The sequence below is a fragment of the Lichenostomus cassidix genome, chromosome 1 (assembly GCF_008360975.1).
Source record: "Lichenostomus cassidix isolate B80296 chromosome 1, HeHo_3.0, whole genome shotgun sequence".
NCBI classification, from domain to species: Eukaryota; Metazoa; Chordata; class Aves; order Passeriformes; family Meliphagidae; genus Lichenostomus; species Lichenostomus cassidix.
Genome location: NC_139479.1, coordinates 25,480,375 through 25,502,969, shown reverse-complemented (window position 1 = coordinate 25,502,969; position 22,595 = coordinate 25,480,375). Strand labels below are relative to the sequence as shown.

Here is a 22,595-nt window from a genome sequence, read left to right as displayed (position 1 = left end):
CTCAGCAGGTGATTCCTCCTGTCCTTGCTTTGCAAGTTCAAATTCCCACATGCCTCCAAATCGTGATGCTATGCAGGAATAGAGAACAGGTGTGTGCCACAGAGGGGTGGATGGACCTGTAACAGAGATGTCAACGTCAGTGCTTCTGCCTGGTGTTTCTGTAAGCTGTCCTGGCCTTGGTTTTCCATTTTTAGTGTTTGTTTTCAGACACGTGGAACGTGAGGTGACGCGCAGCGCAGGGGTGGCTCTGAGATTACCTCTATGTTGCATAAATGCCCTGGTTGTGGGAGATGATGCTTGTTCCTCCTGCCCCATGCAGGGCAGCAGGGCTGCCATCCTCACCACATGTGGCAAGTCAGCCCTAGAGCTGGCTGGCTGTGCCCCACTGATCTTTGTCCCTGCATATTCTCTGGTACCTAAGGCAGGACTGTCCTCCTTTTTTTTGGCTTTTTCAGTGTAGAGCTGTTGCTTTCTAGCAATGAAAACACTCTCAATGTCCTTTTCAGCACTTTTGTTAACCAATCCCAATCTTTAAAACAAGAGTGTATGAACAGAGGCTGCTTTCACCATTTGGGCATTTTATTTCTTCTAATGTTGAACAGGTATGGCAATGCTTCTTTGTGTCCTGAAATTGCATTAAGTACAGTGATATTTCTACACAGGTCAATAACCCAGACCGTGAGTAATTTATTGCTTATTAACTTGTTGCTTTGGGTGCTAGGATGCTGCATCCTTTACACTGCTGGCCTTTTCCATCTGAATAGCAATCAGTACTGCCCTCTGAAAAAGATCAAAGAAGGCAAAGACCTTTCCCCTGGTATCTGTTATCAAAATTACAGTGATGTCAATCAAAACTTTCTGTTTATCTACTTAAGTTTATATTTACATTTCTATTTCTGTCTGTAAAGTAGTAGTAATTTGGGAGTCTTCAGGATTTTCTTAGATTTGCAGGATGCCGTTTAAATACATCTTTCAAAATAGTTTCCTTCAGAGTCCAAGTGTGGACTGACCTCAGCTTTAGGAAAAAGTCACTCTTTGCCAGGGTGTAAGAGGCATGGAATTGAAGTTGGTGTTTTGCTCAGTGTTTATCCAGGGGTGCAGTGAACTAGTGGAACATTCTTGTATGAGGTGGAACAGAGCAAGAAAGCTGTTAACAAAATATGTCCATAGGAGGTAATTAGAAATGGGAGAGGTCCTCTGCCTTTCATTAGATTTCTTACTGCTCAATCCCACCTTCTAGGGTATACAGCACCTGGAAAACTGCTTTTATAGTAGCCTTTATTTCTGACTGGTCCCTGGGAGGGAGGCTGACTTCAGCATATCAGAAATGGGCAGAAGAAAAAATATTAATTTACAAGTTGTCAAATAAATAAGCACCCCTGTGGAGGCATCTGTTTTTCTGGGTGTAGAGTTACTTATGCTGGGTAGGGCTAAGGATCTCTTGGCTTGCTTTAAGCTGGGTTGCAGAAACGAGGCTTTTGCAGGTCTGCTGTTACAGTTCCATTGAACAAAGCCCCTGGAAAATCCCTGGGTTATGAAATATTTCCTCTCTGTCGGGTCCCAGACAAGAGATGGCATCTGCAGAGCCAGAAAAGGAAGTCCTTGCCTTATAGAGAGAGCTCTTGGTGTGACACAATGGCTGATATAAAGTGTCGGGGGAGCTGAGTTGAAGGCAAAGGAACAAAGGAAGATCAAGATTCAGTGGCTGTCTCAGGCAAAAGGAAAGTGGAAAGCGTCTCAGGATGGATAAATTTAAGGCTGCGCTTGTACTGGCTGGGGTAGGGGATGCTCTTGGTTATCGCAATTTCTCCAGGGAAAACAATGCCTTAGGTGCAAAAATCCAGCAGGAGCTGAAGGAAATTGGAGGGCTTGAGAACCTGGTGCTCTCTCCTGACAAGTGGCCAGTAAGTGACAACACGCTCATGCACATGGCTACAGCTGAGGCTGTCATCACAGGTAGGTACGGCGGGATGCAGTCTGAGAGGAACTGAATTGTCGAGATGCTGCATTTCTTAGAATGAGCCTGGTTGCTGGGGAAGTCATGAGAAAGGGTGTCAGAAATGCTGCTTATGTGAATGATAACGTGCATTAGTTGGGCTGCTGCATGAGCACAATCCTGTGACCATCTCACAAACTGGGGAGGCTTGGTTTCTGGAGCATGGAGGGGATCTCCCTCTGTTTTCCCTAGAAATATACAGTTGGTTAAAGCTTAAAGACTAAAATACCACATCCAGCATAACAAAACTAATTGCCAAGTAGATTATCTGTATGCTGGAATACATCAGGGAATCATATAGCCATTAGAGATTCTTCTGTAAAAGATAAGAACTCTTCTAAGTGCATTTTTTACATGTTTGTGTCCAGAACTCCAGGCTGGAGTAGCATTACCTTAGTACCTCTTTGCTGCTCCTCAGACAAAGGGTTGCATCTACAAAGCCAGAAAAAAACCCTATTTGTTTTATAAGGAGAGCTCCATGTCTTTATTCCAAAAAGTATCCTAACATAATGCATTTATAATAAAATCTGTCAGAATAGTGGAAGTTATTCTTCTAAAATTGCAATGGTTTGAGAGAGAACATTTGTTTTTTCTTAAGGTGGGGTAGTCTTTTTAAGATAACAGCGTGTTTGTATCAACACCTTACCCATCAAACTAGAGCTTTCTGAGACTGGCAAGATCATAAAAAGTACACCAGAAGATGATAACCTCTCAACAGCATTTTGCCTCTTCCAAATGACTCAATTTTTTTTAATCTCCGTTAAGAATATTCTTGATTTTTCTTAAAACTCATAACTACTGCATAAGTACCAGTAGCAGAAGCTCACAGTGTCGCTGTCTCCTTCACATCAATGAGATTTCCCTTGTGCTAGTGTTTCACTGCTTTATCTGCCTGCTTGCAATCTGCTCTAAATTTAGTATGTAGAGATCAGTTGAAGAGTGTGTAGGACACTTCATACTTGGCTATTAGCTAACCAATGGTTTAAGGGGTAGCTAATACACTAAAGATAAGGGCAAGGTGTCAGCCTATCAAGAAAAAAGATGACTAGCATATTTCTGAATATAGGCTATGATTAAAACGTATCATATGTTTCTTGCTTATTGAACTCTCTAAAAACATAACTTCTAGGTATTCAAGTCAGTTGGACCAACAGTAAAATAATTTTTTTTCTTAAATATAGCAGCCTATTGCTCTAAAGAAAAATGTTTAAGCTATCATTTCCATTGGCTTTGTTTATCCTACATTCTCATTTCTTTGAGCTGATCAGACAAGCATTTAGAAAAGGTGCTTTCATGGGCTGGAGGGGAAATAGCAGGATAGAGTGAGGAATTTTAGTAAGAAATCTTCATTTCACAGCAACACTGGTGAGTGGGAGAAAACAAGTCCTTCTCCCTGCTTCCCACAAGTGAAACAAGAACCACTCCTGCCTTCAGCAGTGTCTCCTCCTGACATGGGGAACGCAAAATCCCCTGGGCTTGCTCTTGGCCCAGCCTAGGTGCCAAATCACCAACATCAACAGAGTGAAGCTGAAGAAGGTGAATGTGGGTCTGTGAGGCTGAAGGCATCTTCCACCAGCCCTGGGGACCTGCCCTTACAGCTGTGTGGAAACAGATTTTAAAGAATGTATTGGATGACTGGAACATTACCAGCCCAAAAAAAAAAAAAAAAAAAAAAGGAAATGAGCAATAAAAATATCACATGCTGTTTGCCTGGCTGGCTGCCTGCTGGCCACAGCATTCCCCGGATGCTCACCTGCGGGCAATTGCGGGATACTCGCAGGCTGGGACTAACCTGCCCACGGCTTAAAGGCGTGAAGTCCCGTTGTCATTGTCGTGGCTCTGGCCTCAGGCAGCAGCCAAGCGTGAGGTGCAGGCTTGTGTTAAAGGCGAAGGCAGTTCTCACCTGGAGAGGGGATTTGGCAGCTGCACGGAGAAAATCCCAGGAGGGGCATGGGATGCAACCAGGGGCTGTGGGCACTGCTGCAGACTGAGCTGGTGCTCCCCAAATCCACCATGTGCACTGACTGAGGGATTGAACTGACAATGAAGGATTAACAAAACATCTACTTCCAGGAGGAATCTGTCCTGTAAGGGACGAATAAAAACAGAAACTATCCCTGTAACAATGAAAGCCTTTTCCTCCTTTACTTAAGCATGGGTTTAAAAAAATAAGAGTTAATTTCTAAAGGAAGAACTGGTCCTATTGATGGCTGAGACAGTAATCTGGCTCCAGGTGTGGGAACCATGGTGGGCTTGAACATCCCGGAGGTGCTGGACCACAGGACTCTGGCTCTGGGGACAAAGTTTCTGCAGGAACTGCCAGGCAGTAAACCCTGCTCCTGGCTCCCATCTGGATAAACTGTGACACCTGACTCCTAAATCTGGAAAGAGCTGGCAGCTTGAAAGTGTCTTGTTTCTTTAGGATTATGTGTGGGATGGCCAGTGTAACTGGTAGGGTATTATTTTATGTGAAAGAAGAGGAATCTTTATACCCTTCATCTTCTTTATTAGCCTGCATCCCTAACTGGTACTTCAGAGCGTCTCTGGCTTCTGGGATTCCAAACATTCTCTTAAGTTAAACTGAAGATTTCCAGAATTCACCATCTCTGACAAAATCAAGATATTTTCAGAAGAACTTCCCCTGCTGTGTCATTCAACCTGTGCAACTAACCAAATATTAAATGGAGTTTCTCTGAGTATTTAGAAAACATATAAGTGGATAAATCCCTTTGGCCCCTGTTCCCACCAATTACACAGCTGTATAGATGCCAATGGAAGGTTTTCCTCGACAAGAGTCAAGGGCAAGACCCTTCTAGACCAACAACAGACAACACCAGCCGAGACAAGCAGCAATACTGAAGAAACAGTATATGTTTAACAGGGGGAAGGTTCGTCCTTAGGCAAGACTCTAAGACTTGGTAAAAATAATCTATAAACTGATATGGTTAGTGGACTTATTACAGAGAGAAATTTATGTGCTGGAAACTGCCTACAGGCAGTAGGAATTTACTACTCTTGCTGATTTTTATAATGTTTTTTATAAAAGCTCACTGTTCATGATATTATAAAATATTTGGATCCCGGCATTAAAGACCCACAAATTTTAGACAAAATACATATAACATAGAAATTTTAAAAAGAAGGCTGCTAATTTGCTTTTGTATCTAGTCACACACACCTTTTAAAGTAATTCAGTGATGTTGTAATTAAAAAAAAGAAAAAGGCTTTAATTTTTAAATTGGATTCACATCTGTAAAGGCAGGGGCTGAGCCAGGCACAGTTGGCTTTACCCAGACCCCATGGCAGCCACACTGTCACCTGACAGTTGAACATCTCTGTAATGACTTCCCACCACAGAGCTTAAATAAAGGCCCTGAGCACTTACTGTTGATAAACAGAATGCTTTCATCTTTCCAATGATGCAATTAAATGTGGAAAGGAAGAGAGGGAAAGATGAGAACTGAGAGTCAAGACCGCTCTCCCTCCAGTCCGCTCTCCTGTTGTGTAAAAATGAGTTGACAGTGGCACCAGAAATACGACTTGATGTATTAGAAGTGGAAACAGGAATATTTCTCAAATGCATAGTGAGCTTGCATGCATGTTTTCTGTGCCTTTTTGCTCTTCTGCCTTCACACAACAACCTTTTCTTCCTCCCCCGAGCAGATTACTGGTGTTTGGAGGACCTGTACCGGGAGCTGGTGAAGCGCTATGTGGATGCTGTGGACAAGCTGTCGGGCAGGCGGCCCGACCCTGCTACCATCGAGGGCTGCAGGGAGTTAAAGCCAGACAACCACCTTCTCGCCTGGCACACGCCGTTCAACGAAAAGGGTATGGCACTGCTTTGCTTCTGGAGCTCCTGCTTCGAATCATGAATGCTCCCAGTGTTTGTGGCTTTATGGAAATTGTTTCCTTTTCCCCCCGACATCAAAGGCCACTACCCCTGAAACGTTTCCATGTTCGCCTGAGGATGACAAGAGGTCTGCCAAGAATTCCTTCTGTAGGGCACTGTGTCCTCTTGTAAGCAAACCCCTCCCTCTTTAACATCTATTTAAAGAGACTTTGTCCTTGGCTCTGTGCCTCAGGGTCCAGATTTTTGTCCTTGAGTTTAATGGTTATTTTAAGAAATATTTTCTGCCATTTTTCATTAAAATATTTGTAGACTTCGATCTTTTCAGTGATACCAGATCTGAAACCAAACGCAAGCCTGTAAATTGCTCTAAGCCCCAACACGTTCACTGGAGGGAAAGCAGAGACTTGTCTCCATTTGGATGCCCTGCTAACAACTGTGATTGTTTTGCTGGTAATCCCTAATATTCCTAGCCTGGTTTACCTATGCCTGACCTTCTTGTTCTTTCTCTTTATGGTTATATATTTTTACAACAAATAAAATTTCCACTTCAATTTAAATAACACACATGCAGCTATGTGCACACATATACACATACAGTGCAACAATCTTGAAAGCCTGCAGAGACACCTCATTATCAGAGGAGGCAGACAAAGCCAGCCATAAAACAATGTCAGCTCACAGTGATGTTGGCTGCATTGGTGTGACACTGCCACTGCAGAACACACTGGCTCAAGAGAACTGCGGATTGATGCAACGCCGTGGCAAAGACCCGGTGGCACCATGCCATGGCTATTTCTGGGTCTGTGCAGCCAGTTTGCTCTGACACAAAAAGCATCTCTCACTTGTTCCCCGCTCCTCACAACAGCTGCTGGGAGTGAAAAGGGTGTATTATTCTCACCCTGCTATCAGCCAGCCAGATCTGAGAAAGTGCCCCTTTGGCAGTAGTCATGTGTTTACTGACTGACAGTGGATAAAACTTGGATAAAATAACTGTGGGAGCTGCTGTTGGCCCCAAGTAGCTCTTAACATTGTTCAACAAGCAGTTGAGTATGGCTGTTCCCTGGTCCACTGCAGTGTTGGAGCTACCTGTCTTCTTTCAGCCTTCCTCCTCCCCAGCTTTCCATGATGGACTATCTGCACTGGGGATTCTCTGGGCTAAAATCAATTCCTGCCTTTAGATCTGACAGCTAAAAGCCACCTTCTCCATCTGGTCTGACAAATAAGCATCCTGAACATCTCAAAAAGCCTTTTTTTCACCCTGAGATCAGAAGAACCAGTGACCTGAAGTGGAGATGTTCTGTCTACTATGAGATCCAACACTGCTAAGGACATAATTAACTTTTAATTTAAAATTTAATTTGCACAAAATTCGAGAGGCAAAAACATGCCACAGGCATTGAATGCCTAGCAGTCAGATTATTTTTTGGATGGACTGGAACCAAAAGGCCGATTTGCTGTGGGCATTCTATCTTACCTTGCTTCTGGCAATAATTCATGTGCCAGTCTTCATGGATTTATCTTAGGTAATTTTGCATTGCTTATGTGATGCTTCTCTGCTCAAATTCTTGTGGATTTAGTGAGCATACAGAATCCCTAAGTCAAACTGCCCTGTGTGTCTCTGCTACCTCATGTCATACTCATTGCCACACTCAATGCAGAGATACCTGGATTATGTTAGAGGCTGGTGAAGCACCAGAAAACCTGCCCAAGATTGTTTAACACCTTTCATTTTAAGAGCTTGTTTACAGTTTACAGCATTGATAAGCACAAGGCTAAAATTCTCTCCATTAAGTGTTTGCCTCTGTTTGTCTGTCAGTATTTGTTTAAAGTTTTGATGCAGACAAGTCTGCTGTTTCTGGGACATGGTAAAAATGTTGTGATCCATTGCCAAAACATCAAATTGCTCAGGAGAGAATCGTTGTAGAATTAGAACCAAAATCTGAGTAAGGTGGTACCCCCTGAGCCAAAGGTTTGCTTTTGGAGCCTCTGCAAAGGCCAGACAAATGGTGGGTCAAACAGCTGGGCTCTACGGGTATCGTGCATTTCAGGCTGACACTGCAGCATCCAAGCAGGTCTTTATTTGCAGCTGGGGAAGCAACTTCTGGGCTTCCTAGAAGCACTCGAGAACAGTGCCCTTTTGCTGGTGGCATTGGCAGAGAAGAATGACGGAAAAGTGTGAGTTAAATGCAGATGAGGGGAAGAAATGAAGAGAAGGTTAAACTGCAGATGCACAGGAGATAAAGGTGCCAGACTCTAAGTTCTTAGGCAGAATGGTCTGTAGTCAGAAAAGGCACATCCCCTTCAGATCTTAGCAGCCATTATCCTAATCTTTGTTATTCTACAGGTGTAGCATGAAGAAAATCACACTAAGGTACTACATACTAAAAAAGAATAATGTAGTTCATGAAAGAAAATTAAAATAACTGGGAAACATGGATAGGTACAGCAAAAATTCACTCTCCTCCAGGACAGCAACTAGAGACTTCAAATGAAACTAGAAGGTCATGATCTCAAAGCAAGCAAAAGGAAGGACTTCTTCACACAACACCTAACTTAGCTGCATAACTATTTTCCAATGCCAATTTGCAGATGCTACAGTTGATGTGTGTTCAAAAAGGAACTGGGCAAATTCACTCAGGGGAAATCCTTCAAGGGTTATTAAGCAGAAAGACAAATAGCCAGCTGCCTCCTGGATCAGGAAGACAAATTGTCAGCAGCTTAGTTAGTACAAAGGGATAGTGTCATTGTACTTCTCCTTTACTCTTTCTTAAGTATTCTCTTAATTTTCAGACATGATAGGTTGGCTTGAGCTTTGGTCTGATGATAGAGGACATTCCTTATGTTGTTACACATGTCACCCCTGCTGCTCAGACTGGTTTCACTGTCCTTTATGTCCTTGGTTCAAATGGTAGATGTGAGACATGGGAGTTAACAGTTCCCTGAAGCTCTGTCTGGGTTTAATGTTACTCCATGTGATGGAATATTTTGTTACCCAGTTTACTTGTCTAATTCTGCAGAAGGTTTTAGCGGAACTTCCCAGACTGTAGAAATGCAATGAAGTTGGAAAGATGAGCTCCTCCAGACAAGCTGTCAGATTACTGTAGTACATCTTCCACTTTGGATATACTGAGAGATGTTATTTAATTAGTAGCTTTGTGTAGCGCAAAAGCCTTTCCTCATGGATAACCAGCATGGATTGTGTCCTTTGGAGAACCCACTCTTCCTTCGAATACTCTCATCTGCTACTCTGTGGCAGCAGATGGTTTAATGAAGAGTTTGGTCTTGCCAGCAGAACATATTTTCTCCCAGCTGAGTGGTGCCCTGGAAGACTGGATTTCCTTCCTGACTCTTCCTTGTGGTTTCTACATGACCCATGGGATTTGCAGACAGTTTTATCCATTCCTGGAAGGCTGCTCTTGGGGGAGAAGAAGAGCTCTTTTCCTAAGTGATAAATTCAGATTTTGGACCTGGAAATGCCAGTAGGTGGCTTGTGTTAGTTTGGCTCAGGCTTCAGTATGGCTTGAAGTAGGTCTTCCTGCCACCCCAGCTATCACTCTTGGATCACACTCATAGTCTTGGGACATCAAAGCTGGAGCTACTTGGAATGAGACTAAATGGCAAGAGGTGTTCCAAGAGAGCCCCTGGTGCTCTGCTCCCACAGCAGACAAAGGCCAGTGGAGCATCTGAGGACCCTCTTCCAGTTAAGTTATGGAAAGCCCTGACCCTGGCTCCTTGGCATCTGCTGCTCTGGCCCCTGAGTTTCTCCTGCTATGCCATCATACACACTGATGGATACACAGCCTTTCTCCATGCTACCTATCTGGGAAAGACAAGGAGATTGTGCTCCTAATGCAGGTTCACATATGCTAAAATTAGGTAGCATAAATATGCCCCTTATCTTCCAGGAACCAAGTAGAGAAATGCGGAGTGCTCTCAGCTATTCCCGAGGTCACTGGGAAGTGTGATTGAGCAAAGACAGTGCTGAAAAATGCCAAGTACTTTGAATAATCGAAGCCTATCCATCTCAGGGTGGTTGCCTGCAATGAGTTAATGCTTTTTTGGGCATTGGCTCACCAGCTGCAAAGAGGAGATAATCACCTCACTGGTGCCTTGTGAAGATAAGCTCATTAAAACTTCTGTGGGATCCTGATATTACTGTGATAAGTACTGCAGAGAAACTCACTAATGAGTTTAGCTCCATTCAATGTAGTGTTTAAAAGTTGAACACCTGGGATCATGCACTCAATGCTGAGGATTAAAAGAAATTCTGAATTAGCTATTCAATAAATACATTCTGTGCTGCAAGGAGGTGGATGTTCCCAATACCAAGCTCAGTTAAGTGTAGGGTGTAGCGTAACAAGCACTAATTTCAGGTTGCATGGGAAACTTCAGTTCTGACATTGCCTAACTTTCTACAATTTGGCTCTGTAGGTTTTATTTTCTTTTGGACACATTATTTTTGTATGTAGCAGAAACTGGTGAGGCTCTCCAGGATGAAACATGCATTAAAATTGTAAGGTGAACTGTGAAGCTCATATAAAGTGTTTTAATTGTGTGCTTACAGCTATAAAATAAGGGTGTGGGAAAAATGTATCTGTTTTTCAAAGTTCTGTTTCTAGTGCAGGCACCTGGGGCAAGCAAAACAGCAGTGTCAGCCAAGAATGGGGGAAGATGGGATGAGAGTTTGGGTCAAACAAGTGCTGTGAACAAGAGAGCGTGCTGCTTTCTGCATCCACTATGCTATTCAAAGCACTTGATAATATTGGAATATACCTGTAAAACCAGAATGACTATGTAGGAGCAAAATCACTCACAAGAAACTTTCAAACCTTGTCATTCATTTTGCATGTTAATGTCCCATTCCCTGAGGAGTTCCTTTCCCACACACGAGCTGAATTAATGAAGTGTGCTTGTCTCACATTTTATCAACATATTTGTGTGTGATCCTTTTAAAAGGCTCCTTTTAAATGCTTGGTGTTATCCTTTTACTTCAGGTTCTGGATTTGGAGCTTCCACAAAAGCCATGTGTTTGGGGATGCGCTACTGGAAGCCAGAAAGGCTGGAGTCACTTATTGAAGTGAGCATTGAATGTGGACGAATGACTCACAACCACCCCACAGGTAATGCCTGCACTCTGTCATCCCTGAGGCAGCTTTGCTCTTCTGCAGGGACTAACATGGCTCCTGTGAACTCCCCTGGTTAAGCCCCCTCTGCTTTGCAGGCACAAAGGCCTGAGTTTGAACTTTGCCTGGTTAATATATACACCTGTATATTACTTATATAGTCTTATATATTTGCTTGTATTTTGTGCAGACAGCATCCTCTGGCATGGTTGTTTTCTCTCCTAAAATCCCAATATCTAACCAGCCTTGTTCAAAGCAAATTCATGTTAGTTGCCTTGATCAAATTTTAAGATTCATGTACATCTAGATGACTCACTTTTATAATGAAAATTTATGGTTCAAGGGATAACAACATTTTTCTCTTGGCAGGTTTTGTCATAGCCAATCACTGGAGGTAAAGGTAGTAAGCCAAACAAATCTAACTCCACATATTTTAGGATACAATCTGAAACATTTTCCAAACAAAACATAAATAAGCAGATTTAATGTTGTTTTTAATATTCTGGTCTGTCATTTTGATAATTTTATGCTATGTAAACATGTATTCATTCTGTCTGTTTTAAACAGCAGTAAATAAAACCATAATGAATGGGGACATGTTCAACACACTCAGTGCTATGAAGCTGTCAGAAAAGCCATCAGGATGGCATAAAATTAGGGGAAAAGGGTTCAAAACAAAGCAGAAAACTGAGCTGGTATGTAAAGTCTGTGGTGCATGAGCAGCTGTAAGACTGCTTGCAGTCTGTGTGTCTCGTCAGAAAGCGATTATGAGACCCAGAGAATAGCAGCAAGGAGGATCCAAGTTGTCACACACCTTCCATACAATGAGAAATTACATCCAGAAAGAGTTTTCAGCTGGGAAAGGAAATAAGTGGCACAGTGAGGAGGCAGAGAGGAGAGGGTAGAAGGGCCACATGCACCTCACTGCCATCTGAAAGGTGTCAGTGAAATACCACTTGTGATCCTCGTAACTCAAAGACTCAGAAAACCCAACCAATGTGTCAGTCGGGACTGAAACAAGCAGACAAAGGAAATACTTCTCCATGTCATGCACAGGGAAGCCTCAGACCTCGCTGCTCCAGGCAGCTGCAAAGTCCACAGATTTGCCTGAGTTCAAGGGAGACCAGGCAAAAAGGCTGTCTCTGTCAAAATCAATCAAGCTGTGTAATTAAAATGGCCCCTAACCTAGCCTAGCTGCTCTGGGGAATGGAGAAGCCAAACCACTTGTGTTCATTCTGTCTTGCAGAGTCAGACACCTTGGCCAGGGTGTGCTTTTGTCACCAGGGAGGGTCGGCAAGCTGTGTGAGCACTGCCATGAGCAGGGTGAGCAGGACAACAGCAACAGGGGACAGATAGCCTGGGGAGCAGGCAGGAGGAGACTGCCAGCCCCTGGAAAACCTTCAGGACACACCCCAGCTTCTGCCATGCTCTGACTTGTCCCACTGCCCCCTGCTAGCCCTTTGATTCACACTCTAAGCCTTCTGCTGCCACCCCCATGGTAAAAACCTCAAGGATCATTATGGCATGTGGGCTAGATGCTGTCTGTCTGAGTGAGACCCTTTGAGCTGGCTCTACCCAGGTTTTTATTCTTTATGAAAACATCTATTGGACTCTAGTTGGATGTGCCTTGGGCTTGACCCAGTATTGCAGGTCTTGTCACAGAGAGAATTAGTGATCACCTCATCTGGACTTCTCATCTCCTAAAATAATTTGGTTTTACCTTCAGCAAAACACACAAAGTTCATGATTACCTCTATGCATGAGTGAATGCTTTTGGACCCATGCACCAAGAGAAGCGCTTTGCATCAATACTTTGCTCACCTGGGATTTATTTAAATGACAGATTGGTTTTCTCAAGCTTCTTTTGCACACTGCACCAGGTGTTTTGCTGCCCTTGACACAATGCCAAGAGCACAAGTAAATACAAGAATTGAGCCCTACTGTTTCTGGTGTCATGGAAGTTTTGAGTGCCCATCAACAATTACAATATTTGTAATATTTACAATGTTGACATATTTGTAACCAAAGTAGAAGACCAGCATGTCTTTCTTGGACAATTTCTTCTTTCCTCTCAGGGGACATGGGTTTGTCCCCTTAGAGTCCAACAAGCCGGAAATAGTGTTAGATCTAGCAACCACCCCTCCTGGGCTGGGTGATACTGTAAACAAGCTGCTAGAGCTTGTAATTGAATCACTTTGTACAAGTCAATTATTTCATGTGCCTTCAATTAGAAGATTTTCAGTATCACATTGGTAGATTATGTTTATTTTTGACCCCTACCTCAATTTCTCTCACATTACACCACTGAGAACAGAAGCTCCCTTCTATGTAAGATAAGTTGCAAACCAATAGGCACCACTCATTAGCCAAGGATCTCAACATGCCACGAGTCAGGCTGCAAACAGGCAGAGATGGGTTGTGTACATTTGTTAATCTACTTGACAGCCATGAGGCATTCCACTGATGATTTTATGAGGAACAACAAGGACAACAAGGATGGTACAAGCAGAGACTGCACACTGGTAATCATTGCTGTTTGTGAATTCCAGGTTTTCTAGGGTCCCTTTGCACAGCTCTCTTTGTGGCATATGCAATCCAAGGGAAACCCCTTGTGCAGTGGGGAAGAGAGATGATGAAGGTTGTGCCAATGGCTGAAGAATACTGTAAGAAAACCATTCGTCACATGGCAGGTACCAAGTCTGAACCAAGAGTTTATTTTCCTAAAGCTATGTTTAGCTGGAAAGGCACTGAAGAAATATCACTCCCCAGTCTTTCTATCTTGCTGCTTTTCCCCCTCTCCTCTCTCCACAGGTTGTCCTCCTGCTTTCTCTGCTCACAGAACTAAGCACTTCACAGGTGGTGCCACCTTCTTCTACCACCAGTTAGTTGCCTGGTGTATTGGTGGCAAAAATACAAAGCAAAATAGCAATGACCATGCCCCACTGCACAGTTTTATTTTTAGGAAATCTTCAGAGATTGCTGGGCAGGAGGGAGGAAGGAAATTATATTTAGCAGGTTATTAGGCAAAGTGATTGCTGAGATATGAATTATTCAGCTCCCTTCCATCAATTAGTGCAATTCAACATTTTCTGTAAGAAAAACCACTGACACTCCTCATCCTGCCAGGAAAATTTCACCTGGAGATGTCTCCTGACCAAGAGTTAGCTTTTGACCACAAATTCAGGTTTGACTTGTTGCTTTTCTGAACAAATATTTAAGATACAACCTGTTGTATCCTTGTTTTAAAAAAACTGAGTGTCACACAACTACTGAACTTGATACTACTATTTTACTATTGCTATGTTTGTGGTCTTTGGGGCAAAGGTACTTTAGTCCCCTCTTGCCAGGGAGCAGTGTGTTTGTAACAGCGAGACCTGCCATGGACAGACAAGTATCATTACATTGAAACATCGAGGAAAGAGACTAAGGGACAGCTGCTGAGAAAGATTGAATTCAATGGAAATCGTTCCTCAAGAGCACTTAGAAATTAAAATTTACCCCTGAAGAAAAGCTGCTACTTTAAAGTCTGAAAGGAGCACCAGGAAGCCTTTCTGAAAGACCCTGTATTTTTGCCTGTGCCTCATTGCACACCAGGATTTTTTTAGCAGAGACCCATGAGGAGCAGGTGCAGGATTAACGTGATGGAGCGTCTCTCTGAGTGGCTTTGCAGCAGGTCCCTGTCACTCCACCCGAGCAGGACCCCTCGGTGGGAGGTATGCGTGTTGGACTCCTGAGGCATGCCCTCCAGCTAGTGCCCGTATTGTTGAGCTTCATCCTATTTTGGTAGCGGGAAAAGTGTCCTGCATTAAAGTTAAGCTCCTTGGCTGGTGAGATGCGCTGCAAAGAAATCCTGCCAAACAGAGTCCTCCAGTTTTAGAAAATCCTATTTTAGCTATATTATCCCCCATGGATAACAAACAGAGAGTTTGTTATCCGTGTCATGGAGAGGTCAACTCTACACCCCTTTCTGATATCCAGTTGCGATTACTGGCCAGATAGTTCCACGGACCTGAATGTGACCATCCTCTCAGCTGGGCTAGAGGGATGGGGCAGAGCCTTGCTAGGGTTAGTGTCATGGGATTCTGACCATGCTACAGGTCCACACAACAAAAATCTCCTTCAGCTGCTTGATCCCTCTGTTTCTGAACCTGTGGGACAATCACACTTCCTTGCTTCTTAAGGTTCTACATAGAAAACATTCATTTTTGAGGCATTTATGATTTATGATCATGGGAGAATTAGGAAAAAGCAAGTAAACAAACAAACAAAAAGCTAACAAAAAAGAAAGAAACCTGTCAGGCCACTCACATTTCTAAATAGGGTTATAACCAGCTGCTGGAGTGGGTGTTGGTAGTTTACATTTGCTTTGCTTACATTTGTTTTCTTCTAGATCCTGTAAATGCATCTAAGTGCTCTTCTTGGCCTGATGGCTGCGAGTGCACTTTCACTCTGTTTTTCTAAACACCTCCCCTTTTGAGGGTTCTGGTGAATGGTTTCTTTGAAATGAGGCCAACCTGGGTCATAGATTCAGAAAAAGGGCAGCTGGGCATTTCCAGGTGTCTCAGGCATGTGGCTGAAGGCTCATCACTCTCTGGGGCTGGGGCACTGGCAGCTGACAACTTTGTGAAAGTGTCAGGTGTCCAAAGCAGCTTGGGTATTTTTACAAAAATGCCACTACTTAAAGATCTTAGCTGTCAAAGAGAGTCACCACTGTGGCATTTTAGGAAAAGAAGCAAAATCAGATTAGATCCTTCGGATGAATGGTTTGGTTGTGTGTTCTTCTCAGGCACTTGCAGCACACACCACTGAGCAGCCAAGCAGGAGAGAGAATGGAAAAAGCGGGAATGTTAAATTTTATCTTACACCCATGGTCCCATAGCAAATTGCTACTCTGCCTCGGCATACTTAGCCATCTGGGCCATCTCACTCTTCTCTAGCTCCTTACCACCCTCAGCTTGCCAGGCAGGGTTTGCCTCAGTTCTGCAGGCAGGTGCATGTGAATGTGCCTAACAGTTCAGTGTGACTGATGTAGGTGCCTTTTTAAGCCTTTATAAAAAGGGTGAACCAGAGCATTGGTTTGAAAATAAACTAAATAAGTTTATTTACATGCAGAACATTAAGCATGATTAGAGATCACTTCCCAAAGTGACAGACAAAAAGGAAGAAGACATATGGTTATTAAAAAATGCTTATTTCTATGGGCACAGAAAGCAGATGTGTGTGTTATTTATCCCTGTTACTACATTTGATATGTATTATAATATGTGCAGATGGAAATTTTGGACTTTCCTATCTGTTTTTTCCTAAATGATCACACAAGAAATGCTGTGAAAATAGAAGAGAAATACTGGAGAATTTATGCGATTAAAAACTGATAACTGAGGCAGGTGGCAATTTGTATTTAGGAAGTGGAAGCATTTTTAAATATTCTTTAATCATAATAAAGGAATAAAAACTTTGACAAAGTATTGATTATTTTCTATTTGCTGACTCTTATCTTTTTCTTGGAGTGCTCTTCAGTAAATTCTCATAAAATTTCATCTCAATATATCTTAATTACCAGTGAAATAGCACAAAATTCTGAAAGTATTTTCTTTACTCACACCCTCTGTTTTCAATTAGATGTCTCGCTGTGTTTTCTTAGTATATATGCAGTACTTTGCTGTAAGATACCTGTGGTTTCATGTCAGTAAATACTGTCATTATCTTTAAAATGTGTTAAAGTGGAACTGAAAATGTTGTCAAAATTTAATACTACATCATTAATTTCTTTTGTCTTCAGAGTATCAGGAGCACTGGTTTTACTTTGAAGCAAAGTGGCAGTTTTATTTGGAGGAGAGACAAATCAATGAGGAAAATCAGAATCAACCTGTCTTTCCAGACAACTACGATGCAGAGGAGAGAGAAAAGGTAACTGCAACTTCCGAAAGTTCTTGGGATGGCTCTGAACCAACAGAGGTATTTTCAAAGAGACACACCACTATTTTTCAACTGATTCCACCACCAGAGCAGTCAAGAAATCTTTGATTTTTTTTTTTTTCTGAAATTTCAAGAAAGAAAAAACTACTCCCATCCTCAGCTCAGGCATGTGTCAGTGTTAAAAAAAAAAAGGCAAAAAGAAAGCAGTTGCCATCAATCTTGGGTTTGTTGCAATGGGAGAAAACAGTGAAGAGAGGCAGACTTAATGCTGTGGTACCCAGAGCAAGTACAAAACATAGGCCATGGCTATCTGAGGGTGGAAAAGGCAAATGTCTTGGCTGGGGCTCTCATTAAAGCCTAGTGGAGCTGTGGCCAGAGTCCCACAGTAACATCCCCAGGTATGAGAAGCTGGATTTGGTCATGTCTAGTGCAGGATGTCCCAGCCCATGGCAGGGGATTGGAACTCAATGGTCTTTAAAGTCCCTTCCAACCCAAACCAGTCTATGATTTTTTTGGTCCTTCAAGAAGACAGACATCCCAAGTGATTGATTCTCTGCCCATATGGGCTGTGCCAAGCTAGTTATAAGTGTCTCGAGAGATGGTGTTTCACCACATTCCATGAGATACTATTTTATAGTGTATGTGATCTTTTCTTTGCTGGTTACACCTTCTTAACTGAAGAGAAATAATGTGTCTTCTCCCCTGGTGTTTACAGCTATCTGATATGTGCTGGCACCTTCCAAAGCTCTCCACTTAGCAGATAAGCAATACGTATGTGGTTCCCATCACCTTTTCCCATAAATCAATCTCCTTTTTCCAGACTATTTAAGCATGGTTCTATTCTGAGAAGTCACTTTGAGTACTTCTAGGTAATTATCTATGCAGTGAAAGGTGCCTATGGAAGTCCAATTGACTGTGGATAATAAGAAATTGCTCACTCTAAATATAAAGAATAGATTCCCTTCCAGGTTTATTTTACTAATTCAGTGCCATGAATTTGCTATTTGTTTTATATTCCTTCTGGTACTACTGGAATCTTAGCAAAGCTTTAGGAGCGATTAAGCCAAACAGTAATTTCCCATGATCATTTCAAGAGAGAATTGTATGAATTCCCAATGGAGAAGCAAAATTTACCTTCATTACCCTAGCTGAACTATTTTGTCCTATTGAACTATTTCTTTTGATGAACAAGAAAGGAAAAATGGTGCTTGACCTTCGAACTCCACCAGCAGCCAGAGATCACAGCCTGGCAGAAGTCAAGACCCTTCATTAGCATATTAATAGCTATGGAAAGAATAAATGAGGAGAAGGTAACCATTCTGCCTGCCTTTCTCCCGGGAGTGCTCTCCTTTGCCTTCCCTCCAGACTAGCTGTTCCCTTGTGTTTGGGAGTACAGCCAGTTGCCTTTCCACATGCAGTTCATGAAGCACCAATACCTGGCACAACCCTTGCCATCAGGTCACCATATCCATGTTCCTGCTTGGCCAGGTGCACCTTTCTGCAGGCACAATGCCAGCTGTATGTGAAAGTGAAGCCCTCAAATGTGGCTAGGATGGATCTGAGCATGTTTCAAAGGAGATTTCCCTCCCAAAAGGAAATCACACCTTGAAATGCTTAGCAGCAAAGCCTACATTCTATATAGGCTGGTATATATAATATTTCAGTGATGTGCATTTGGAAGGTGTTAGATACACAGTGAATAAGCAGACATTGCGTGAAACTTGGGATCAGCCTTGCTTCTGCAAACAAAACATTTTCCTAGCTCACTTTCTTGTGATGGACATAATGTGTTACAAAACCAGGGAGGAACCAAACCAAAGTCATCCAGGAGAATTAGACTATAAGGACCTTGCCTCCTTAAGATGGAGTTGCAAACCAGCAGTGTGAAAGAACCCAGAAAGGAGAGAAAGAAAAATAAAAAAGATTGGAAAGGGATTGCTAGCCAGCAGCGGGTCAGGTTCTGAAGAGTGAGGAAGTCAGAGGCAGCTGTAATTACTGGTGGCAGGGGTTGACAGCAAGGAGGGGACGTGTGAATTACCTCCTGGGCTTGGCAGCACCTCATTGCCTTCAGCACGAGAGTGTATGTTGACACCCCATCCAAGTACTAGGTCCTTACCGGCTCACCCCAGGGAAGCTGGGCTGGTGCCACAGCACAGCACAGGGCTGCACAAAGGCACTGGAGCTGAAAGGAGAAGGGGGAAGTTTGGAAAGAACTGCCTTGGTTCAGTTAAGTCCCCCAGGTTCAGTCCTAGGACAGCTATCCCCAGTGTAAAGCTGTTGCAGCAAGGCGAGATGGCATCGGACATGTGCAGAGCATCAGGGATGAGAAGGACTAACCGGAGTGACACTTGAGCCGCCTGGCTGCACACCCAGAATAGCCCCTCCGTGCTGAGCCCTCCTGCCTTTGGGAGCACTGCTGGTGTGTCTGTGCTGCTCCACCAGCATCCAAACTGCAGCACTAAGGCTGGAAATTTGCATGGGGCAGAGGACAGCGTAGAGGCATAAATAATCTCTCTAAATTGAAAAAAAAAAAAAAAAAAGAAAGAAAGAAAGCAGCAGAGTGAAGTTGTAGTCCGACTCTGCCTTATTTGATGGATGTGTAGATAAACCTCAACCAAGTATGAAATGGCTGAGGTGAAAGTGAATAGAGAGACATACAAACCCTTCATACATGTTGCAGAAGCCAAGAGCCAGCCAACCAGCAACAATTCAGCTCACCATGATGTAAGTTAACTTCAGGAAATAAAGCTGCCTATTTCTTAATAGGAAGGTATTTTTAAACTATAAATTTATTAGTGTTGAGATAATTTGGGGCTTTGGGGCTAGAGGTACATGCTCTAGAGAAAATCCAATTTTCCTTTGCAAACCTCACTTGTGAGTCTGGAGTTCTTTTTTCTTCCTTCTTCTCCTGGGGAAGAACTGTTTCTTACATTTGCATGTTATTTTCCCTTTTGTTCAACAAGTGCTTGTAGAAGAGGAAAGAAAAGACTTGGCAAGAAAAAGAGAAAGGGTCTTAAATTAATACAGTCTGAAACTAAGGCCCTAAAGAAATAACTGAATCAGAACGTTTTCACCCCCCATGAAAACTTGGCTTATTGAAACACATGTAAATGTGTGACAAGAGGAGTTGAGAATATTTCTCTGAGGCAGGTAGAGGACTGACAAAGTATGTCCCTATCAACCTTAATTTTTTATATGGTAAGGAATTTCTAGGATGTGAACTTGAAGTCTATCTTGTTCTACTTTTTGGCATTTCTGGCTTGCTTAATGCAGCCTCTTGGCCTACCAAGAACTCGGTGCATTAAGCTGGAGTGCAGGCTTATATTGACACCTCAGGCATCACCGTGACTGCTGGAGCTGCTCTGTGGCTCATCCCATGGCACACATAGAGGAGGCAGCAGCACAGCCCCTCTGAGCTATTTCCCAGCCCAGTGAGCTATTCCCTCTTGGCAGGGAGATGCCAGCCTGGCGTGGCCAAGTGGCAGTGCCTCCAGCTGCAGTGCCCTGCCATGACAGTGCTGTCTCTCCCGCAGACGTACAGGCGGTGGAGCTCGGAAGGCCGGGGGGGCAGGCGAGGCCACGATGCCCCCATGATCGCGTACGATGCCCTGATGGGCTGCGGCGGCGACTGGACAGAGCTCTGCAACCGCTCCATGTTCCACGGAGGTGAGTGTTCCCTGTGCTTCCCACCCCTGCTCCCTCGCCAGGGCCAGGATAGAGCCCTCCTGGCTGTCAGCTGCCTCTGTTGGCCAATGCTGTCTGTGACATTCTCACCTCTGGTTTTATCCTCTAAACCCCATTTTTCTGGCAGAAGCTGCCACACAGGCCATTTACGGCACTTTCCAAATGTTGCTCCAACTACATCTCATGGTTCTGACAGAGGCACAGGAGGAGTAAGTCCAACAGGGCTTTCTAAAGGGCTGACAGTTCCTGACAGAACACAAGCACCTTTGGCAAAACCATCTTTTAGCTGAATGCAGTGAAACCAAGTAACAGAGGAAAGTAATACAGCACCCAAACAAGGACCAGGCAAATAAAATCCAGGACTTAGAGGCACACTATTAAGGACTTCTACAGCTTCTTCTTTGTGAGAGAGAACTTTCTCATCAGCAGATGGATTTTGCCAGGCTTTTGGGAGGGCCAAAAATCCCTGAATCACCCACTCCCTCCCTGTGTGCAGTGGGCCCTTTGCAGGGGCTCTGGGTCTCTCACCTGCCCCAGCACGGAGGTGAGAGCTCAGGGTCCCCCACTGCAGACCCTGCCAGGCACAAACCCACAGGCACTGCACGCACAGAGCACCAGTGCTCCTCAGCAAGGCTGGATGTTTCAGAGCCTGCACAGTGCTGTGCTGTGCTGTGAGGAGGGAAGGGACGGTCTCCAGTCCAGGACCTTTATTGTACAGTAGCCACCCCTGCAACTATTATTCCCTCTCTTGTTCTTAGCAATGGCCAGCTGCCTGCAAGAGCTGCCAGGCTTAGGTAGATTTTCCCTAAACCAAGCAAGCTCCCAGCCCAGAAGTGCACACCACGGTGGCATCTCCATATGCTTGCCTTGGCATCACTCTCTTACTTAGGCATCCTCAGCCTTTAGGTCTGACCCTACATGTTCCCCCTGCATTCCATCAGCATGGCATACTCCGTGCAGCACAGTTCTTTGGTTGTGTGTGTGAAGGTGACACTAAGAGCCACTGCAATTGTGCTTCAACCCGCAGGGGAAAGCGCGGCTACTGGGTCCATCGCCGGCTGCCTGTTCGGCCTGGTGTACGGCCTGAGCAAGGTGCCCAAGGGCTTGTACCAGGACCTGGAACAAAGGGAGAGGCTCGAGTTCTTGGGCGAGAATCTTTACCGACTATCCATGGAGGAAAAGTAAAGCAGTTTCTGCTATTTTCTCTTTCTATAGAGACTATATCAAACCCTGTAGATATCTGACTGGCGTTCATAGTGAAGGAAATAGCCCTGAGTTAGTCTGAAGAGCTCTATGTACGTCGCGTGCAAGATAGCTGAATTGTTAGACTTACTAGACTTATTAGACTGATTAGATATATGCGATATGTGTGGGTTTTTTACAGATGTAGGGATTTCTGAATATAAGGAGTGCTGCTTAAACCTCAAATGGCAAAAAATAAATGAAACATCTTTTGACTGATTTCAGTCTAACTTGCTATAATGCCACTTCCTAAACAGCTATATCCAGTAATTACACACACAGAATTAATTTTCAGAACTAATGCTTTCTTGCAAAACTAATGATAGTTCCCACTTACAGGGATAGTCTCTGTATATTTGACAATCCTTTCACCACTGTGCCCCTCCTTGTTCTCAAATCTAATGTGTCTGTGACACTTGTAAACCTAATGTCTCATGGATTAGCCTTTAATGAATCACTGATCCCTGTATCAGCACTGTGGTGTAAGGTATTGTTACATTAGAAGCTTCCTAAAAAGGAAAAGCCAACACTAAAAATACCTCCAAGGAACAGCAAAGCATCAGTGGGTCTAAAATTTCCGATCAGTGTGTCTAAAATTTCTGAATTATGTTTTTATTCTTCTTCAGTCTTCAAAACAAAAGTTTCAAAATATAACTGGCTGAAATATTTGTAAATAAATTAATCTTGCACTATTTTCTAAGTATCAGTCTTTATTTTTAGATTGAACAGATTATATGTTGCTGTATCAGTATCAGAATTTTTGGCTGAGGTCTTCAAGCAG

At 43.4% G+C, this 22,595-nt stretch overlaps 1 protein-coding gene across 1 annotated transcript; it reads left to right on the top strand.

Moving 5' to 3' along the window:
• The first annotated feature begins 1,462 nt into the window (after nt 1-1,462).
• On the top strand, nt 1,463-22,506 carry ADPRHL1 (ADP-ribosylhydrolase like 1). The gene is made up of 7 exons (XM_085053412.1): nt 1,463-1,956; nt 5,660-5,824; nt 10,841-10,966; nt 13,519-13,659; nt 16,752-16,879; nt 20,422-20,554; nt 21,600-22,506. Exons 1-7 carry the CDS (start codon nt 1,743-1,745, stop codon nt 21,755-21,757), a joined length of 1,065 nt encoding a protein of 354 aa, XP_084909538.1. The 5' UTR covers nt 1,463-1,742; the 3' UTR covers nt 21,758-22,506.
• The last annotated feature ends 89 nt before the right edge of the window (nt 22,507-22,595 follow it).

Coding starts and splice junctions, on each gene's coding strand:
- ADPRHL1 (XM_085053412.1), top strand. CDS start 1,743: ATGGATAAATTTAAGGCTGCGCTTGTACTGGCTGGGGTAGGGGATGCT. Junction 10,967..13,518: donor GACTCACAACCACCCCACAG/GTAATGCCTGCA, acceptor TGTGAATTCCAG/GTTTTCTAGGGTCCCTTTGC. Junction 20,555..21,599: donor CCGCTCCATGTTCCACGGAG/GTGAGTGTTCCC, acceptor TTCAACCCGCAG/GGGAAAGCGCGGCTACTGGG.